This window comes from Sabethes cyaneus, chromosome 2 (genome assembly GCF_943734655.1).
Source record: "Sabethes cyaneus chromosome 2, idSabCyanKW18_F2, whole genome shotgun sequence".
Classification (NCBI taxonomy): Eukaryota; Metazoa; Arthropoda; class Insecta; order Diptera; family Culicidae; genus Sabethes; species Sabethes cyaneus.
Window position 1 is genome coordinate 50,429,332 of NC_071354.1, and position 20,455 is coordinate 50,449,786.

Sequence of the window (20,455 nt, forward strand, 5' to 3'; positions counted from 1 at the left end):
CGCCTATACTTCATCGGAAACACAACCCAAGAGAGTGTGGTGATTGTGTTTGCTTACATATTTATAGCGAAAGCAGCAAAACTCACAATGAAGATGTTCGCTTTCAGTGTCAGTCAGTCAGTCAGTCGGTCGGTACCTATAGCCGGCGCGGCCGGGCCGGTCAATGGCGGCGCGATATTCCTTTGTAAACAATCATTTCGCAAGGTCACCATTTCATCCGGTCGATTCGGTTGAAAAGCGTTGTAATGATCGAAGAAGATACTAGGGGACAGCAGCTTCTTGCTTGGTGGTGCCCATTGTTTGTGAAAGGAAACAAACGGGAAAATATATTAATAAGCGAGAGCACATTCAAACCAGAAGGACAAGTACGGAGTAATTGCACTCGAGGTTCGTTTGTGGCATTAATCAAGTATAGCGATATGATCAATTATACGGCGCATGCCAGTCGTTCAGTTGGTTACTAACTGATCAGAGGGAGAAATTGTCTGAAGGATTTTAATTATTGAGCCAGCCTATTCGGATGAGACACTCTTGTTCAAGTGAATGATCGAGAAGTAATTATTGTTGACCTGTTTAGAGAGAGAAACTTGATTCGAATTTGAGTTTTCATGGCAAGGACATACTTTTTTTTTGATACATCGATTTTTATTAGAATTGATTTTAATGCAAAACGCTCTGAATAAATATTACCTTCCGTTTTCCCGCTGATTGCTTTTTCTTCTATTCTGTGTTGCCTGTTTCATTGTTTCGCTTTTCATCGATTCTTGTCCCATTTTTTGTTATATTTGTAGTTCTGTTTTTTGTAATTTTCTTTTCTATATTCCAACATTTTATTCTTTTTTCCTTTTTTCTCGTTTCCAATTTTCATCTTTTTCTAACTCCTTTTGTCCTTTTGCATTCTCATATTTCGCCTTTGTCAGTTGTATTTTTGATCTTTTTGATGCTCCGCTTTTCCTTTTTTTCTCACGTTTATTCTATTGTTGGCTCCCTTTTTTCCCCTTCCTCTTCGGGTCTCTTTTTTATCTATCGTTTTACGTCTTTCTATCTTCCGTTTTTCTTCAATTCGTTTATCCTGTTTTTCTTTTCTTCTTTGTTCAATTTTTTGTCCCATCCTTCTACTTTTATATTCCGTTTGACCTATTTTTCCCGTTTTCCTCGTTTCCTCTATCGGTTTTCGTTTTTCTCTTTTTTTTCCTTTTCGGTTTCTCTTATTTTTCTTATTATTCTTTTTTGTTCTGTATTCCATTTTTGGTCGCGTCGTTTTTTAATCTTTTTCTCACTCGTTTTTCCTTTTTTCCGCTTTTTCTCTCTCTATTTCTTTTATCTCCATTTCTTGCTCGATTTTCCTAGGTCCTGATTTTCCTTTGTTCCGTTTTTCGACTTTTTTCGTTTTACCTCGTTTTCTGACACGTTTTTCTCGTTTTCCTGTTTCGTTTTTTCTATCCAGTTTGTCTTCATTTTCTTTCTCATTTCCTTCGGTTTCTTAATAGTTTTTCCTTATCTCTAGGTTTCCTCTTTCGTTTTAGTTTTTCTCATTTTATATCCCGTTTAACCCACGATTTTTCTTGTTTTCGCTATCGGTTTTCATTTTTGCTGACCGCTGTTCTCTTCTTCCGTTCATTTTCTCCCCTATGCCATTTTTCCTGAGTCCTCCTGAATCTCCTCCGTTCCGCGTTTTTGTCTTGTTTCTTCCGTTTTTTTTCTTTTCAGGCCCATTTTTCCTCTGCTCCTGTCTTGTTTTTTTGTCATTTTCTGTCCCATTTGAACTTTTTCGTTTTCGGTTTTCGTCTTTTCTCGCTTTTAACACCTCTTCATTCCGTTTTTCGTTTTCGTCTGCTCCGTTCTTCCTTCTGTTAGGTCTTCCATTTTCATTTTTTCTCCATTTTTTTACGAGAAAAGACGTTCTTCAATTTTCCTATCTTCGTCTTTTCTTTTTCCCTTTTATTATCCCGTTTTTTCTCCTTTTTCGTCCCGAGAATTACCCTGTTTTGCATCGTTTTTTTGTCCCTTTCTGTCCAGTTTACCCTCGTTATCTTTTTCGTACCACGTTTTCTTTGCGGTTTTCTTTTTTTCTCGCATTTTTTATTTCCGTGCCTCATCTTCTGCTATAAAGTGTCCCCGTTTTATGTCTCGTTTTTCCTCTTTTTCTGTTCCATTTTCTTCTTTCGCTCATTTTTTCTTTCCATGTGCCGTTTTCCCTTCCATTTCGCCAAGTTTCTGCCATTGCAAATCCAATTCAAACTTAATTAAATTCCAATCAAAATTTAATTCAATTCCAATACAAATCCAATATCAAAATCCAATCCAAATACAATTCAAATCTAATTCAAATCCAATCCAAATCCAATCCAAATCCCATCCCAATCCAATCCATATCTATTCCAAATTCAATCTAAATCCAATCCCAACCTGGTCTAAATCGAATCCAAATGCAATCCAAATTCCACCCAAATCCAATCCCAATCTGGTCTAAATCAAATCCAAATACAATTCAAATCCAATCCAATCCAATCCAAATCCAATCCAAATCCAATTTAAATTCAATCAAAATCTCTTCCTATTCCAATCCAACTTCAACCCAAATCCAATTCAAATCCAATACAAGTCCAATCCAAATCCAATCCAATTCCAACTCAAATCCAATCCAAATCTATCCCAAATTCAATCCAAATCCAATCTCAACCTGGTACAAATCGAATCCAAATACAATCCAAATCCGATTTAAATCCAAGCCAAATCCAATCGAAATCTCCTCATAATTCAATCCACATCCAATCCAAATCTAATCCAAATCCAGTCTAAATCCAATCCAAATACAATCCAAATCCAATCCAAATCCAAATCCAGTCCAAATCCAATCTATCCAATCCAAATCCAATTCAAATACAATCCAAATCCGATCCACATCCAACCCGAATCCAATCCAAATCTATCCCAAATTTAGTCTAAATCCAATCCCAACCTGGTCTAAATCAAATCCAAATGCGATCAAAATTCAACCCATGTCCAATCCAATCCAATCCAATCCAATCCAAATCCGATTTTAATCCAATCCAAATCTAATCAAAATTTCTTCCTAATCCAATCCACATCCAACCCAAATCCAATTCAAATTCAATCCAAATCCAATCAAATTTCAATCCAATTTCAATCCAAATCTTTCCCAAATTCAATCCAAATCCAATTCCAATCTGGTCCAAATCGAATCTAAATGCATTCCAAATACAACCCAAATCCAATCCAAATCTGATTTAAATCCAACCAAAATCTTTTCATAATCCAATCCGAATCCAATCCAATCCAAATTCAATCTAAATCCAATCCCAATCTGGTCCAAATCAAATCCAAATCTGATCCAAATCCAATCCAAATCCAATCCAAATCCAATCCAAATCCAATCCAAATCCAATCCAAATCCAATCCAAATCCAATCCGAATCCTATCCAAATCCAATCCAAATCCAACCAAATCCAATCCAAATTCAATCCAAATGCAATCCAAATTCAATCCAAATCCAACTAAATCCAATCCAAATCCAATCGAAATCCAATCCGAATCCAATCCAAATCCAATCCGAAACTAATCCAAATCCAATCGAAATCCAATCCAAATCCAATCCAAATCCGATCCAAAGCCAATCCCAATCTATCCCAAATTCAATCTAAATCCAATCCCAGTCTGGTCCAAATCAAATCCAAATCTGATCCAAATCCAATCCAAATCCAATCCAAATCCAATCCAAATCCAATCCAAATCCAATCCAAATCCAATCCAAATCCAATCCAAATCCAATCCAAATCCAATCCAATCCAAATCCAATCCGAATCGTATCCAAATCCAATCCAAATCCAATCCAAATCCAATCCAAATCCAATCCAAATCCAATCCAAATCCAATCCAAATCCAATCCAAATCCAATCTAAATCCAATCCAAATCCAACTAAATCCAATCCAAATCCAATCGAAATCCAATCCGAATCCAATCCAAATCCAATCAAATCCAATCCAAATCCAATCGGAATCCTATCCAAATCCAATCCAAATCCGATCCAAAGCCAATCCCAATATATCCCAAATTCAATCTAAATCCAATCTCAACCTGGTCAAAATCTACTCCAGTCAAAATCTAATCGAAATCCAATCCAAATCCAATCCAAATCCAATCCAAATCCAATCCAAATCCAATCCAAATCCAATCTAAATCCAATCCAAATCCAACTAAATCCAATCCAAATCCAATCGAAATCCAATCCGAATCCAATCCAAATCCAATCAAATCCAATCCAAATCCAATCGGAATCCTATCCAAATCCAATCCAAATCCGATCCAAAGCCAATCCCAATATATCCCAAATTCAATCTAAATCCAATCTCAACCTGGTCAAAATCTACTCCAGTCAAAATCTAATCGAAATCCAATCCAAATCCAATCCAAACTCAATCCAAAACCCAATTAAAACCAATCCAATCCAAATCCAATCGCAATCCGAAACCAATTCCAATGCAATAAATATACGATCCAATTCGAGTGCAATCCAAATTCAATCGAAATCCAATTCAATTCCAAATCCAATCCAAACCGAATCCAAATTTAATGCAAATCCAATCCAATTCGAATTCAATTCAATTCAAAGAAGAATCAGAAAAAAAATCATGATCGGAAAAAGATTATGACTTAACGAACAACGCTTTTGTTTACAGTTTTGCGCCTCAATGGATGATTTAAAAAAAACAGTTTTCAACTGACTTTTTCCTAAGTAACTGAGTAAATTTGTTTATATTTTCATAAAAAAAAATATTCTACGACTTTTGGTGCTAGAGTTGAACACGTTTAAAATAAGCGATCTCCCAAAAACATTTCGAAAATTTCGCTTAGTTTTGGTTTGGTAATTAAAAGACCACGATTTTTTTAAAAGCTTTTCTCAACCCGTGTTGTTTCTCTGGACTTATAATACAGTCAGTTGATAAAAATATAATCTTTCTTCAAACCACTGAGTTCTGAATTAATGCTTACGTTTTCACTATAAATATCAGAAAACAAACTCTCGTTCTCGAGTTTCGCTTGCATAATCTTTGAATTTTTATACAAGTTAGTCACCTAAATGGCATATAATGCTGCTAGGTTTCGGTATTAAACCAAATTAGCAGTGCAAAAATGTGTTTATATTATCGTTAACTGTGCCGTGAAGCAAAAATATTTTATGGTATAATGCTATAAGTAACCACGAATAACTTCGAGAAAACCAACACAAAAAAAAGGTAACGATCTTGTTCTCAACTTGGCAATTTTCTCTATGAAATTCATAACACAGTTTTCTATCTGAGTGTTTACACAATATCTCAGTTAGGTGTAAGAGATGATTTGACACACGGTATCATTCTAACTCAAATGACATCATTGCTCGCGATGATGCTGAGCACTTGTCGTTAGGAACGATTTAGACACGTATGTCCCCTGACCTACGGTTAAGAGGATGGCATTGAACACGCTACTGTCCGTGTCTCTCTGTCAAGTGAATCGTTCTATTTGTTTACTTTGTTCAACCGACACTTAATAGACGGAGTCACATGTTCCGTGTGCTCTCCTTCCGATCCGCGACTGATTTGATTTTCTACGACGCGTCACTCACCGCTCAGCTCAGCACGAGAATGAGTGCCTCCTACCGTCATTCGGGTTTTTCTCAGAAAATTCCAGCCATAGCATTTTCCTCCACCATATCGCGGAAGCTGAATGAAGCTGGTGTCTTTTGATCATTCGAATGAATCATATGTTTTGTGTTGTTCCATCTTTATCAGTTCTCTCCGGCTGTTGGAAAAGTGTGGTTAGGTTTGCTCCTCCCGGCTTTCGTTCGTGAACGGTTGAGAAAAAAGTTGAAAGTCATCCTGTGTGGACGTGGCAGTTCGCTGTCATCAGGAAAATTGATCTGCGGAAAAATTTGATAACTAGTAAGGTGGAATCGCGCGAAGTGGTTTTTCCTTGCTTATAGTTGCCACGTACTCACTTAGGCCTATAGACCCGATGATGGTCTGATTTTGATGATGACGGCGACGTTTCAAGCGTTGAACCTGTGTTGAACCGCACGCTGCTGTGTGAGGATGTAAACAAAATTTAAAAATAAACATCATAAGTGAAAACATAACCGTGACTTGCGATGGTCCCCGAATGCTTTCCCGATAACCTCGGTCGGTCGGGTGGGTCGGTCCGATGGGTAGGGTTTGCAATTTTCCACCGTGCGTCCGAGAAAAAAATGGTGACAATTTTCATCGCAGATGGTCGGTGATAGCGAGGTTGGCTAGTTATGTAATGCTCCCGATGAGCGGGAGTTTGTCGTAGAAAGTTGTAGAATTCCGTGATCCATCACGAGGTGCTTGTTGTTTCCGTTTCACCACAGTTCCGACAGTTGCTGGCTGTATCGATTCTGGGTGGATTTTAGATAGTAGAAAGTAAAGCTCCGCTTCGGGGTGATGCAGTAGATGGAGAGCAAAATTATCGATTGTCTCATACGCTTTTATTTTTGCTGCGGTAAAATGTTGTTTTCCCGTTTGCTGAAAATTGTTTTGGCATTCCGACTTTTTTTTCGAGGTTGTATCAATATTTGGAAATGATATGTTACTTCTTTACGATACCAGTTCGTTTACTTTAGCTAAGAAAAAAGAATTTCCTAGCCGTGTGAAAATGTGGAGGCGCTTGGTGTTTTTGTTGGCTTTAGAAAACGGATCACGAATCGAAAACCTGAACAGAATAATGAACGGGAAATTCCACGCCAATTCAGAAAAGTGGATAATTAATGAATTAAAGGAATTGATTGAAGCTAATTGTTTGGTATCGCAATCTTGCGAGTACCATTTTTATACTTGTTTGACATGCAACCTCGCGCAATCGATCCTGCGGATGGATGGGGAGAAACCTGAGTTCTCCGCACGTTTTCGAGGCGCTGATTGCAATCTCTTAACGTATTATGTATGCTCCTGTGTGTAGACATCGGCCATCAGATCGACTTTGAAAGGGGTGTGTCTTCCCTGCGTCGGTTTTTCCGGTTTAATAAAAGTTCCAACGGAGTAAATAGTTTTCAAGGGCGTAGAAAAAAGTAACATACCATCAGGGATCATTGGTGCTTGGAGGTCAGCGATGCAGCAGAACTTTCAATTTCATTAGTAGATGAAACCGAAAACCTAGCATTGAATCGTGAAAATCCAGTGATTCACACACTACAGTATTGGCTACAGAAATGGCTGCACAGAAGAGAAATCGCAGAGGACATCGGGTGGAGCGCGTTTATGAATATGATTTTTCCTACGAGTTCAGGGTAATTCCACAGCAAATCAAGATTATTTACGAGCTGTTTTCTGCTCACTTACGCTTTGCTTTGCTGATGCAGTTTTCTAATGGTTTTATCTTTATTTTTTTGCACGCATAACAGCGCTTCGCCGAAAGTCTACATAAGCCGCTTCGAACCTATCGGATGGAGTTCAATCTCGGCCGTCCAGTCGGTAGCAACGGTAATAGCAGTAATGGCGAAGACGGCTTCCAGGAAGTGACCGAAGACGTCTTTACTAGCACCTACTCGGCAACGCAGTAAGTGTCGGATTGCTCATACTCTTAAGTTAGGTACCGATTGGAGAATGCTCAGACTGATTGATGGTTGCTTTCATAGGCAATCGGTCGATCGACAGAAGAAAACTCATCTGTTTATTGTCTGTGCATTCGCCTCACTCATGATTCATAATGCCACCCAACTGGATGGTTTTACATTATATTTTTTGTTATCTTTTTCCTCCTAGGATCACAAAAATCACCAACAACAAGCTGATCTACGACACGATGGACGGTAGTAGCGCAGCAGTTTCCGGTAGACCATCGAGCTCGCGGGAAAGTTCACCCTCGAAAAAAGTAGGTAAGGTTGAGGTGCAGTCCGATGTGCACCACCCGAACGGAGGAGCTTCGTCCGTTCAGTTCACGGAAATTCGGAGCCTAAAGCGTATCTCGCGCACGAACGAAGCCGTCGGCACTAACAATGGTACCGAAATCGGGGACACCATTTTGAACACGCCGGGAATCGTCGACCCGGCAAGTGGACGCATCCTAACGGTTGCGGAAGCGATTCGGATGAGGATACTGGACGTGCGCAGTGGTCTGTTGAATGTTAACGGTGAGCGGCTGAGTCTGGAAGAAGCCGTACGGCGGCAGTTGATCCACTCGGAATTGGCTGACAATTTGCTTCGGCCGGGTGCGGCGCTGGACCGCGACGGGCGCCCGATGAGCCTGCTGGAGGTGATTCAGAAGGAAATACTCGAAGCGGAAAACGGTTACGACAGCACGGAAAAGCGAATCAAGGTAACGACCAGCCACGAGCCATCCCCCGCTAAACGTCCGTGCACTGTAAAATACAATGAAAACGAAGCAAAAAGTATTGTCGATGCCATCAAGCAAGGTCTGGTCGATACCAGCGAGGGTCTCTATCGTACCGAAACCGGCGACCTGATCACCCTGGCCGATGCCTACGAGTTCGGTTACTTGATTCGCAACGAAACAATCAAGATTGCGCCACACACGCTTACGCTGACCGACTCGATCGGTCAGGGTCTGGTGGACAATGGTGGTTGGGTCATTGATCGTAATACTGGCGATACGTTCCGACTAGATTCAGCCATCGCGAAGAAACTCGTGACTCCCGATGTACGGGAAATTGTGGACACCAAGAGTGACACTATGATCACCGTGGCACAGGCACTCGAGCAGGGTATTTTAAACGCAAAAACCGGTCGCTATATGAATCCACAAACGAAGGAAAAACTTACCTTCACCGAAGCGCGTAAAAAGCAGTTCATCCGTAAACCGATGACTTTGAAAGATGTTTGCGATTTGAGTTTGTTTGATAAGAAGGAAAAAATTGCGTCTCCTACCGGACGTCAACGGGTTAATATTCCAGGTGCTATTAGTTTAGGTGTTTTAGATAGCGATAGCATTAGGTCTGTGTACAAAACCAGGGGTGAATTGTTGACACTGAAGGAAGCACTGGAGCAGGAAATAATCCTGCCCTTCGAAAACCGTTACCGCCATTTTGAAACCGGCGAAATAATGGCGCTTCCGGAAGCGGTCGATCGGGGCCTAATTTCGTCGGTTTCCATTAAATCGATTTTCAACATCGTTGGTTTTAAAAATCCACATTCCGGAGAGTTTGTGTCTCTCAACGCCGCACTGGAGCAGAATGTGGTACGCAAAAAGGACGGCGTGTATCAGCTTGATACTGGCAAGGGAGTTTTTGTTACGCTTGATAGTGCCGTTGCTCAGGAATTGATCCGTCCGGAAGTTTACGAAATGCTCAATAGAAAAATCGGAGTTTTTGCCGAAGGTGACCATGAGCTGTCCCTTTTGGAGCTGGTCTACCACGATCTAATCGATACCAAGACTGGCTTTTTGCGGGAGCACGAAACGGGTAAGGTAATCCACTTGGAACCGGCAATCGAGCGTAAATTTATCACACCAGAGGGCGCCTTATTATTGATTAGTTTACTGAACATCACGCTCACGACGGAAACGGTAGTGAAAACCATCAAACGTTACGTGACGATTACACACACCGGCGAGCAGGTCGAATCGCAACCGGAAGTGTTACTCTCGTTCACGGAAGCCGTCCGTCGTGGGTTGATCGATGAAAATACTCGCACGTATCGGGATCCCACCACCGGGAACGTGTACTCCGTACAGCAAGCTTTAAACCATGGCCTTATCCTGCCAGATACGGAAGCGATTCCGGCGTCGCAGGAAACTGGTAGCGCAGTTCCTCCTAGCACTAGTACTAAACCTTTATCCATTCCATTAGAGTTTGAAACACGCGTCACCAAGGGTGGCGCCAATTCCAAAAACATTCACATCACAACCGAATTCTTAAATGCGGAACGTAAGCAAACCCAATCGGTTGAACTTCCAGCGGAAGGTTGGCTGCTTGCGGAGGCAATTGCCGGGCAGCTTTTCGATCCCGTTTCGGGTCTTTTCATTATTCCCGGAACCGATCGGTTGGTTAGCTTTGAAGAATGCATTAAATTGAAGATTATTAACAGACGATCTGCAGCCGTTGTTGACCCTTCAAATCCTCAGCAACAGTTGACGCTTGATCGTGCTTTGGAGAGAAAAATTCTTGATGGCACTGGTCACTATGCATTAGTAAATGGCGACCGTGTAACCATGAGGGAGGCAATCGATCGTGGTATGATTGTGTTTGATCCTAACTTGTCGTCCCCCTTAGACCCCAGAACTAATCGAACTCTTCAAGTTACTAAAATATCCGGTAAGCCGGATGTGATCGAGCTTACCAGCTCTGATAAACAAAAGGCAGTTGAGGTTAAGGGACTTAAAACTCCCGAAATGCTCAGTCCAGAACCGGTGCAACTTGCACCGGGTATTATTTACGACCCATCCACGGCTTTGGTCATATTCACCGAAAACGGCAAATCGGACAACATTGTCCATGCCGTGACGAGTGGTAAAATCGATTCCGACTTGGTGAAAATCAGGGATCCTAATAGTGGCGAAATTATAACTATTTCAGAAGCTTTGAATCGGGGGGTTCTTGACCGGCAAACCGGTGAAGTTACGAACCATTCGGGCAAACGAATGGGGTTGATTGAAGCCGCTCAAGCGGGCGCCGTAATCGTTTGTGGCGTTCCGCTAATGGCTGCTGCAGGTGCTCTGGAACTGCTGAAAACAATGACAGATCCTAGCACCGGACAGGAAATTCCAATTGAAGTTGCTTACGAACGTGGGTTGATTACCAAAAGTCAATTACCCAGCCCGGAACGGGCTGCACTTCGGAAAAAATTAAGCGTTGAAGACAGTAGCAGCAGTAGACGTTCTTCGGAAGGTATGGTTGTGGTGGTTACTGATCCAGCTCAGCAACAACAATATACGAAGCAACCAGTTGTGCTGCAAAGAATGCGAAAATGTGTCCTTCGTCCTAGAGACGCAGCTGAACGAGGGATTTTGGATCAAGAAACTCTAGCTATTCTAGAGGATCCGAAACTCTCGGAAAGTTCACAGTCGCTTGAGCGACTGATCGCGTCGGGACTCGTAGATGGAAATCGCGGCAAAATTGTTGACCCACAGCGAGGGCATACACTTACTATCAATGAAGCAATCCAGCGGGGCATTCTGGATCGCCATGGTACGAATAATATTTTCATTCCACTGGCCCGGTCTCTAGCGATTTCAGAGCTGCATGATCAAGGTTTACTTAACACCGATGACTCCAAAATTTTCCACCCGGAAACGGGACGATTGCTAACCTTGAGAGAAGCTCTCATTTGCGAAATTGTAGATCCCTATTCTGACGTTGTGATTGAGGGTGGGCAAAAGGTTTCCTTGGAGCAAGCAATAAGTTCCGGTGCGATCAACGAAGATCAATCTACACTCAACAATGTTAAATTGGTGACTGCAATCTCGCAGAACGCCTTCCCGGTTCCGAACTACTCTTCAAAACTTCCTCCAGTTGGTATGACACTTCCGACAATTGTGAAACGAAAACTACTGAATGTTAAGAAAAAAGTTATTACCCATCCAGTAACGAAACGCCGCATGAGTGTCAATGAGGCAATCAAAAACGATTTTGTGATGGCCGTCCCGTACACACCTCATGCCGATGCGATCAGCATCGATGACGCCCTCGACAGAGGGCTGATCAATCCCACAACCGAAACGTTCAAATCCCCCAAAACTTCCGAAGAAATTCCTCTACAGGATGCCATTGAAACGGGTCTGCTGGAGGTGAAACCACTGCCGGAACTGGTCCAAGGTATGCAGGCAAACAAAGCGATCACATCCGTCACGGAATCGGTTTCCTCCTATCATACGATCACTACGAAAACGGTCGAAATCCAGTCCGGCTTCGCTCTGATCTCGGCCAACGAGGTCCAGGACCTGACAACGGGCGAAGTTATGTCCGTTGCGGATGCCCGCCAAAAGGGAATCGTTAGCGATGAACTCAAAACAACGAAACAAGTTCTGGACGAGGAAGTGAACATAAACTTTTCGAATGCTTTGCAGCGGGGACTGCTGGATGTTAACAGGGGAACGTTCCGTCATCCGGACAGTGGTGATGTTATGAGCATCTCCGATGCCGTGGATCGAGGCTACATCACTAGTAAAACCGCTAGTAATGAAGCGCTGAATCGATCGCCGGAAATGGCTCATAAGACCGTGGATGTGACTGAGGTTGATAATGCCGCCGTTGGCGGGCGTGAGATTGTGCATCAAATAGTTCGAGAGGTCGATCTAAGTAAGGGAAAAACAGTTCCGGGTGTTGCTCCGGGTCGTGAGTTAGTGCACCAGGTGATACGAGAGGATGGTCAAAAACCAAGCAGTGAAAGTAAACTAACAGAAAACTTAAAGGATGCCGCTAAATTAGGTCTTATGGCCGTGGTAGGAGCACCGGTTCTAGGAGGGATGGCAATTGCTGGGGCAGTGAAAAATATATTCGAAAAGAAGGAGAAAGAACAAAGTCAATCTATAGTTTCTGGTTCCTCGGAGGATGGTTCTATGGTAATGACAGCAACCAGTAGCAGCGAGAAGGTTAGCTCAATGTCTGTACAGGTGATAACGAAGACTGTGGATTTGCCCAGTTTGCCAACGATAGCATCTGTTCCGGGTACCGCTGATGGTACTGAATCTATAAATAAAATCAGCTCAGGTCCTAGTGATGTTGCTAAGGAAACTCAATTAGAGCCTACCACCGTAGTAAAGAAAGAAATTGAGATCGTAGAACAGAAAGCAATCAATGAGCCTACGAAGATTGCTGTTTCAGAAGAACCAGTAATTGTGAAGCAGGAAATCATTAAAAACGAACCTTCAGAGGTTTTGAACCAAACTGCCATCAAAGCAGAAAGCAACGATGATCCTTCAGTGGTCTTGAATCAGGTCGTATCAATAGCTGAATCAGTCGAACCTTTACAACCTGTCAAGGAAATTCACTCCAAACCCGATTCAGTTGTATCTAGGGAGGAACCGAAAGATCAAGTTGCCTTCCCTATCGATAAACCAACGACTAACGAGACGGTCAGCGATTCCACACCGATCAGTACACCTCATTCTAACGAAGCAAAGTTAGAATCTGTTGGAGAAGTCGGTAAAGAATCGCAGATTGATGGTGACCAAGATAAAACTTCACCGGAAAAAGACGCTGCGACAAATTTATTAGGTAAAGAAAATGCTCCTACAGATCAGAAGAAGGGACTACCAAGCGAAACGATTGTAAGCGAAGTAACTGTAGAAGAACAAAAAGCCGATGTTGGTCAGGGAACAAAAACTGAAACCTTGAATATTAAGGTGGTTGAATTAACAATTGAGAGAAGCGAACAGGATGTTGGAAAACCGCCGGTGCAGGAAACATCTGAAACACAAACTGTCGTCGTATCTTCGTCCAACGTTAAAGATAGCCAACCTAATGTCGAAGCTACGCTTATTCCAGACAGAGCTTCTCCGGAAGCTTCTGCGGTAACAAAATCTCAAGAATTGGAAGCTAAAATTGATCCAGAGCTTGGTGACAAGCCCATTGATCAGGAACGGTCAACACAAGAAACCAAAACAGACGTTTTACAGCCTACTAAGACCGATCAACCCAACACCGATACAATGGTAGTGTCAGATCTAGTTTCTTCTGACGTGCCAGAGTTTTCAGACGTTTCACAGCCTACTGAGACTAATAAATCCAATGCAGAAGGAACGGTAGAATCAGGTCTAGCTTCTCCTGAAACATCTGAATCCATAAAATCCAGCGAATTAGCCGAGTTGAAGGACAAGCCCATTGACAGTGAACAGCCAGCTACACACATTGGTCAATCCATCGTTGAAGTTACGGTAGCACCGGAATCAGCTTCTCCTGATGCACCTTCTGAATTCACGAAACCCAATGAATTGGCAATTGAAACTGCTCCAGCGGAACATAAAGACAAACATATTGATGAAAGACAGTTGGCCCCAGAACATAAACAAGACGTTTCGCAACCAGTAAATCTCGCTGATTCCTCGCAAGAAACTACAGGGTCAAAACTAGAAGCAACTGTTGAGCAAGATAGTCATAAACTTATGACTAAACCCGAAGACGATACTACGACAAAGGAAGTTGTAGAAAAACCAACCAAAACGGGTGATGCGGAACAAGTCCCTACCGAAACAACTGCAATCCCGAATGACGATACCAAAGATAAACAATCAATAGTGGATCGCCCACAAAATCTACCGCGTTTGATCAGTCAAACCGATCCCGCCATTGCTGCTGGTAAACCTACTGATCAACCTGTTACACACTCGATTGAGCAACCCCCGGCTAAAGAATCATCCACCAGCGACACCGGCAAAAAAGTCCTAGACGCGGCTAAGCTTGGCCTGATGGCCATAGTAGGAGCCCCGATCCTTGCCGGCAAAGCCGTAGTTGACGCTCTGAAAAAAGACCCCGCGGAGGGCGAACCAAAGCCGAACCAAACTAAACCGAGTGTGGCTGCAGCGACGGCTGCCTTCCTCGAGCAGGAACGTGGTTCACCGGGCGATGGTAGACGAGAATTCCGCGAGCTCGAACAAGCGATCAGTGGAATCATTGATCAGCAAGATCCCAGCGCTGGCAAGCTAAAGACTCCCGAAAAGCATGTTACTTTCGAAATTGTGGAACAAACCGAACCGGAACGTCGTCTGCCGAAGGCAGAGACACCATCGACGCTCGAGCGAATGACCCTGGGAGAAGCGATCTCCCAGGGTAAGATCATACCGAAGGTATGCCGCGTCATGGTGGACGACAAAGAAATGCCCTACACGGTGGAGGAAGGATTGAACAATCGTAACATACGCATCTACGATATCGTGGATGTCCTTTCACAGGAGTTGATTTCCTTCGTTGAAGGTGAACCGGATAGTTTGACGATAGACGAAACATTAACCAAACAAAAACTGATCGATTTGGGGGTCCTCGATCCCGAAACAGGCAGTTTTGTTTCACCGAACACCGGTGAACGGTTATCGTTCTACGATCTCATCTACAACTCAGGTTTGATTGATCCGAACACCGTTTTTGTGAAGGATTTGGGTCGAAACAAGTACGAACAGTTGGGCGGTGCCCTGCAAAAGCACATGATTGACAAGCACACGGGTCATATGTTGGACAACAAAACCGGTAAAAAGGTTAAATTCGTTGAGTGCTGCAAGCGCGGCTGGATAATTCAGCGCGAACCATCCAGCGAAAATCTGGATCAATCTCCTACACTGACCGAAGTGCTAGATGCTGGCCAGTTCAACCCGCAGACGGGAGAATTCATTCAGGATAATCAAAGCGTCCCAATAGCTGAGGCACTGCGTGCGGGACTCATTGCCAACGAGTCCGTTTCCGTGCGAGATCCAACCGATGGCGAAATTGTACCGCTACGAGTGGCGATCGAACGAGGTATCATTGATTTGAAGTTGGGAGTCATATTCAATCGAGAAACGCAGGAAGAAATCGACCTCAACGAGGCATTCAATCGGGGTTATATGTTGGAAGGTAAACGTACGCCAATTTCGCTGGAGGCGGTTGTGCGTAAAGGTTTGTACAATCCGGAATCCGGGTTGATTTTGGACACAATCACGGAAGAAATGGTTGACGTACAGCAGTCCGTTGACAAGGGTATTGTTGATCCGAAGATTTCCAACGTTAAGGACACTAGGGAAAACGTTCTGGTACCGTTGCAAACTGCTTTGGATAAAAAGTTACTGGATACTGAGTCGGGCAAGCTTAAGGACACCGAAACGGACGAGCTGGTTCCGCTGAACGTAGCGCTGGAGAAGAAGTTGGTGGACACAAAACAGGTGACGCACAGCTTGATTGATGTGTTGAGTAAAGAGTTTTACAATCCAAAGTCTGGTAAAATCCTAAACCCCGGCAACGGAGAGGAGAACATTTTGAAGGATGCGATCGGCTCGCAGTTGGTGGAAATTGATAGTGTCCTTATACGGAACGAACAAATGGATACGGTCGTGAAGTGTGAGACGGCTATCGAAACTGGTTTGCTGGATGACGTGCGAGGCGTTCTGACCAAGCCAGAATTGACACTTGATCGCGCCTATCAGAAAGGTTATATTCTTAGCAATAAAAAACCGATTTCGTTGACCGATGCTTTGCTGAGAGGGTTCTACGAGCCTTCCAGTGGGTTATTCCGCATTGAAGGGGGTGCGGGTGTCACACTGGAGGAAGCTGTGGCTAGTGGGGAAATTTCGACTTCCGATTTGATAGTGAGGGATCCTAAGAACCGGGCTGTTATAACTTTAGCGGAAGCTATTCGATGTGAACTGGTGGATCCAGTTTCGGGAAGTGTTGTTGATTCTGGTTCTGGACTTAGCATGGGTATGCTGGAGGCACTTGATCGTGGAATAATTGTGGTTGCCAAGCGAAGATGTAGTCTTCCGGATGCCGTTTTCCGAGGTCTATATGATCCCAAATCTGGCCAGTTCAGTAGTACGACTACTCCGGAGAAGATGTCTACGGAGCGTGCTATAAGACGTGGCATGCTGGATCCGGAATCTACTATAGTAAATGTTGCCGGCAAAATATTACCCTTCGAGCTTGCCATTGAAAATGGTATGGTGGATATTAAGAGAGGTACCATTGCGGATGAGGTTGGGAAAAAAATTGATTTTAGGGAAGCTTTTGACCGTGGGCTGTTGGTTGAGGTTAGAAAACCGATCAGCTTGAGCGAAGCAGTTCTGAAGGGTATCTACCGGGAGAGTAGCGGGCTGTTCATGGACCCGAAGAGCGGACGCAAGCTAACGTTATCGCAAGCGATCGCTGAGAAAGTCATTGATCCCCGCTCTGTTCAGATAAAGGATCCGGTTACAGGATTTTACAAGGACCTCGATTTGGAGGATGCAATCCAAACGGACCTCATTAACGGGGAGAACTCTAACGTTACACATGGAGATGATAAGATTACACTGAAACATGCCTTCGATATTGGGTTGCTTTACGATAGCAATGCTCCGATCAGTTTGCAAAGGGCAATTCATCAGGGTATTTATGACGATAAGAGTGGTAAGATTGTAGACCCCGTTTCGGGACGTAAGATTACCCTACACGAGGCCACTAGGAAATTCGTGATCAATCCACAGCTCCCATGCTACTTTAATGAAAAGGACGAGATAATGCTAAACTTGTTCGAAGCTTGTCGTGCAAAATTGATCGATCGCCGGGAAGGGGTCTTCAAAGAACCGGGTAGTGAAGTTTTCATTCCACTCAATGAAGCCTTGGCCCTCGGGCTAATCGTGGACATTGAAAGCGCTGGTTTTGGGTTGTACGAAACGCTTGCAATGGGTTTCTACGATAAAAAGAGCGGCAAAATTGTGCACCCGATAACCAATCGCAAGATTACGCTGGAAGAAGCCTGTCGCGAAGACATCGTAAACCAATCGTCTTCGGTTGTGAAAAATACTCTAACCGGAAAGTACGTCAGACTAGACGAAGCCGTAAGTGCCAAGATCATTGACGATCGGGAAGGTGTGTACGTTCTTCCCAAGGGAAACACAATAGACCTACAGGAGGCCAGACGGAAAGGCCTAATTGTTACTAATCAGAAGCTGCTTTCTCTAGAGAAAGCAATCAAATTGCAATTATATCGGCAAGATTCCGGAACTTTTGTCGAACCCATATCTGGTGAGCTTATGAATTTGCAAGAAGCATTGGATAGTGGATTGTTAGATTTTGAAACTACGGTTTACAAAGATGCGGTAACGGGTCAAGATAAGCCTCTAAGAACAGCCATTGCAGATCAGGATGTAGATGTAGAGAAGGGCAAAGTTGTAGATCACAAGTCAGGTAGAATGTATAATTTCGATGTAGCATTGAACAAAGGTCTGTTAGTAAGCGTGCAGAAACCGATTACAGGCAAAATTCTAGAGCGAAAGGAGAGCATAGATAATTTGTTGCAAGAATCACCAATTGGTAAGAGTCCTCGGGAGATGAGTTTGAAGGATACGCTGAGATATGATATATTATCGATCGACAGATCAGTCATGAAAGACCCGAAGAATCGTTTATTCGTTCCGTTGAAGGTAGCTCTACAGGAAAATCTTATTTCGGATGAAAGCCGTGCCACAATTGATCCTAAATTGTCATTCTTCGTGTTCGAAGGCGATCGTATCGTTTATGTCCGTGAACCGTTGACATTTGACCAAGCAGTTGAATCTAGTCTACTGGACCTATCGACCGGTAAATTTTTGTACAAATCTCCAACTCCAATTGGTGGTGGTGAAACAACCGACGACGGTAGTCTTGTCGAACTGGTGAACCTTAAGGATGCGATCGGTCAAGGTTTTATCGACCCGGAGTCGGTACTGTTGAAAGACGGTGCCAAAAAGAAGTTGCTCCCGTTGCCGGAAGCATTCCGTAAGGGTCTGATCGATGCCGAAAAGTCCAATGTGCTCGATACCAACACGTCCAAGTTAACACCCCTGCAGCAGGCAGTCGATACTGGTCTCTTGATTACTCCGAATCGTGCCATCTGCCTGATGGATGCTCTTGACTATCACTTGTACAATAACGAACGCGGTACTTTCGAGGACCCGTTCAATCCTAACCAACACAAAACTCTAAACGAATCCATCCAATCCGGGCTAATTGATCCAACAACAACAATGGTGCGTGACATTAGTAACAATAGTGCGATAATACCGTTGCTTACCGCCGTTGACAACGGTCTAATCGATCCGGTTCGTGGGCATTTTAATATCGAAACTGAGCAAGTTAATATTGACCTAGTGAAAGCCCGCAACCGAGGATATCTCATACTAGCAGAGCAGCGGGTAAGTGGAATACACTGCAGCAAAAACAAACAAAAATACGAATTACGTAACGCGACAACGATCAGACCTTTGTGTTCTTTCACACACTCTTACCTGTTTTCATGAAATTTTGGTTTTCCGTTAACCTTCCGTTTAACCAGTTTTTTTTTTCAACTGTGATAAGCTCGTGCTCGTATTTTCGCGTTATGAGAATGTGAAGGCATCATCCTATACCTACACGTTCGCTCTTGTTAACAGTCAACAGCATCATTCAAAAGCGTTTGAAACAAAAACTTGACGCTTGTACACGATAACCATAAATCACAGAGATAATACTCAGCACCTTTACTTTCTAAATTCTAAAATTGCTACCAGAGCTAATTAAACTAACAGTTTGGTTAAATGAACAAAACAAAAAAAAAAATACAATCACATTTTCTAAACGGTTGCTGCTATTGTGATTCTCTGTGATTTGCATTTCGAAACGCAATCATTTAAGACCACCCACGGGCCGCGACGCCGTCGCCACCCAGTGGAGGCGGATTCTACTTCGTTCATTTTCGTTTCATTCTGCTACGGGGAAAATAACATGCATAGAATTTACCTTAGGAACAACACTCGTGCGGTTCAAATTTTCAAGGTTCAAAGTGCCAATAGTTTCATTCAAGTGATTTGATGGTTGTTTAGTAGATGTAATAGCTTGAAACCTCTACATTTTGAGCTCTTATATATGCTTGATCTCTGTGGATTTTATGCAGTTAATATGACTAAACTGAAGTTACTCTTTAAGAAGGTTACTAATAAACAGCTCACCGTCAATGTTGTAAATATGCTTTGGAATGACCATTTTAAATATTACTGTACGTTAGTTTTATGTTTTCTATAATGATTCCATCCAAATCCTATCCAAATTCAATCCTAATTCAACCTAAACCCAATCCAAATGTAATCCAAATCCAATTTGAATCTTGTCCAAATCCAATCCAATATTACTCCAATTTCCAATTCAAATCCAATCCAAATCCCATCCAAATTCAATCTAAATCCAATTCAAATCCAATCTAAATCAGATTGGATTCGAACCCAATCCAAATTCAATCCAACTCCCAGCCAAATCCTATCCAAATCTAATCCGCTATTACTCCAATCCAAATCCAATCAAAATTCTATCGAAATTTAATCCAAATTCAATCCAAATTCAATTTAAATCCAATTCAAATCTAATCCAAATCAAATCCTAATCCAATTCCGATTCAAACTCTATGCAAGTTCATTCCAAGTTTAATCCAAATTCAATCCAAATACTATCCAAATGTAATCCATTATTACTCCAATCTAAATCCAATTCAAATACCATCCAAATTCGCCCAAATCCAATCCAAATTCTATCTAAACTCAAGCCAAATCCAATGCAAATTCATTTCAAATCCAATTCAAATTGAATCCAAATCCTAGCCAAATTCAGTTCACATCCAATCTAAATTCAATCCAAATGCAATCCAAAAACAAACAAAATTCAATTCAATTCAATTCAATTCAAATCTATTTCAAATCAAATCCCAATCCAAATTCAATCCAAATCAAATCCAAATTCATTCTAAATCCATTTCAAATCCAATCCAAATCAATCTCCAGTTCAAATTCTATTCAAATTCAATTCAAATCCCA

At 42.6% G+C, this 20,455-nt stretch overlaps 1 protein-coding gene across 16 annotated transcripts in view; it reads left to right on the forward strand.

Moving 5' to 3' along the window:
- The window catches only part of LOC128737898 (microtubule-actin cross-linking factor 1), a 401,187-nt gene that overhangs the window by 340,685 nt on the left and 40,047 nt on the right, over positions 1–20,455 (forward strand). For all 16 annotated transcript variants that reach the window (XM_053832661.1, XM_053832646.1, XM_053832647.1 and 13 more), the window contains 2 exons: positions 7,422–7,576; positions 7,783–18,808. In XM_053832661.1, the coding sequence (XP_053688636.1) occupies positions 7,422–7,576; positions 7,783–18,808 (11,181 nt within the window). The remainder of the gene's footprint in view (positions 1–7,421; positions 7,577–7,782; positions 18,809–20,455) is intronic.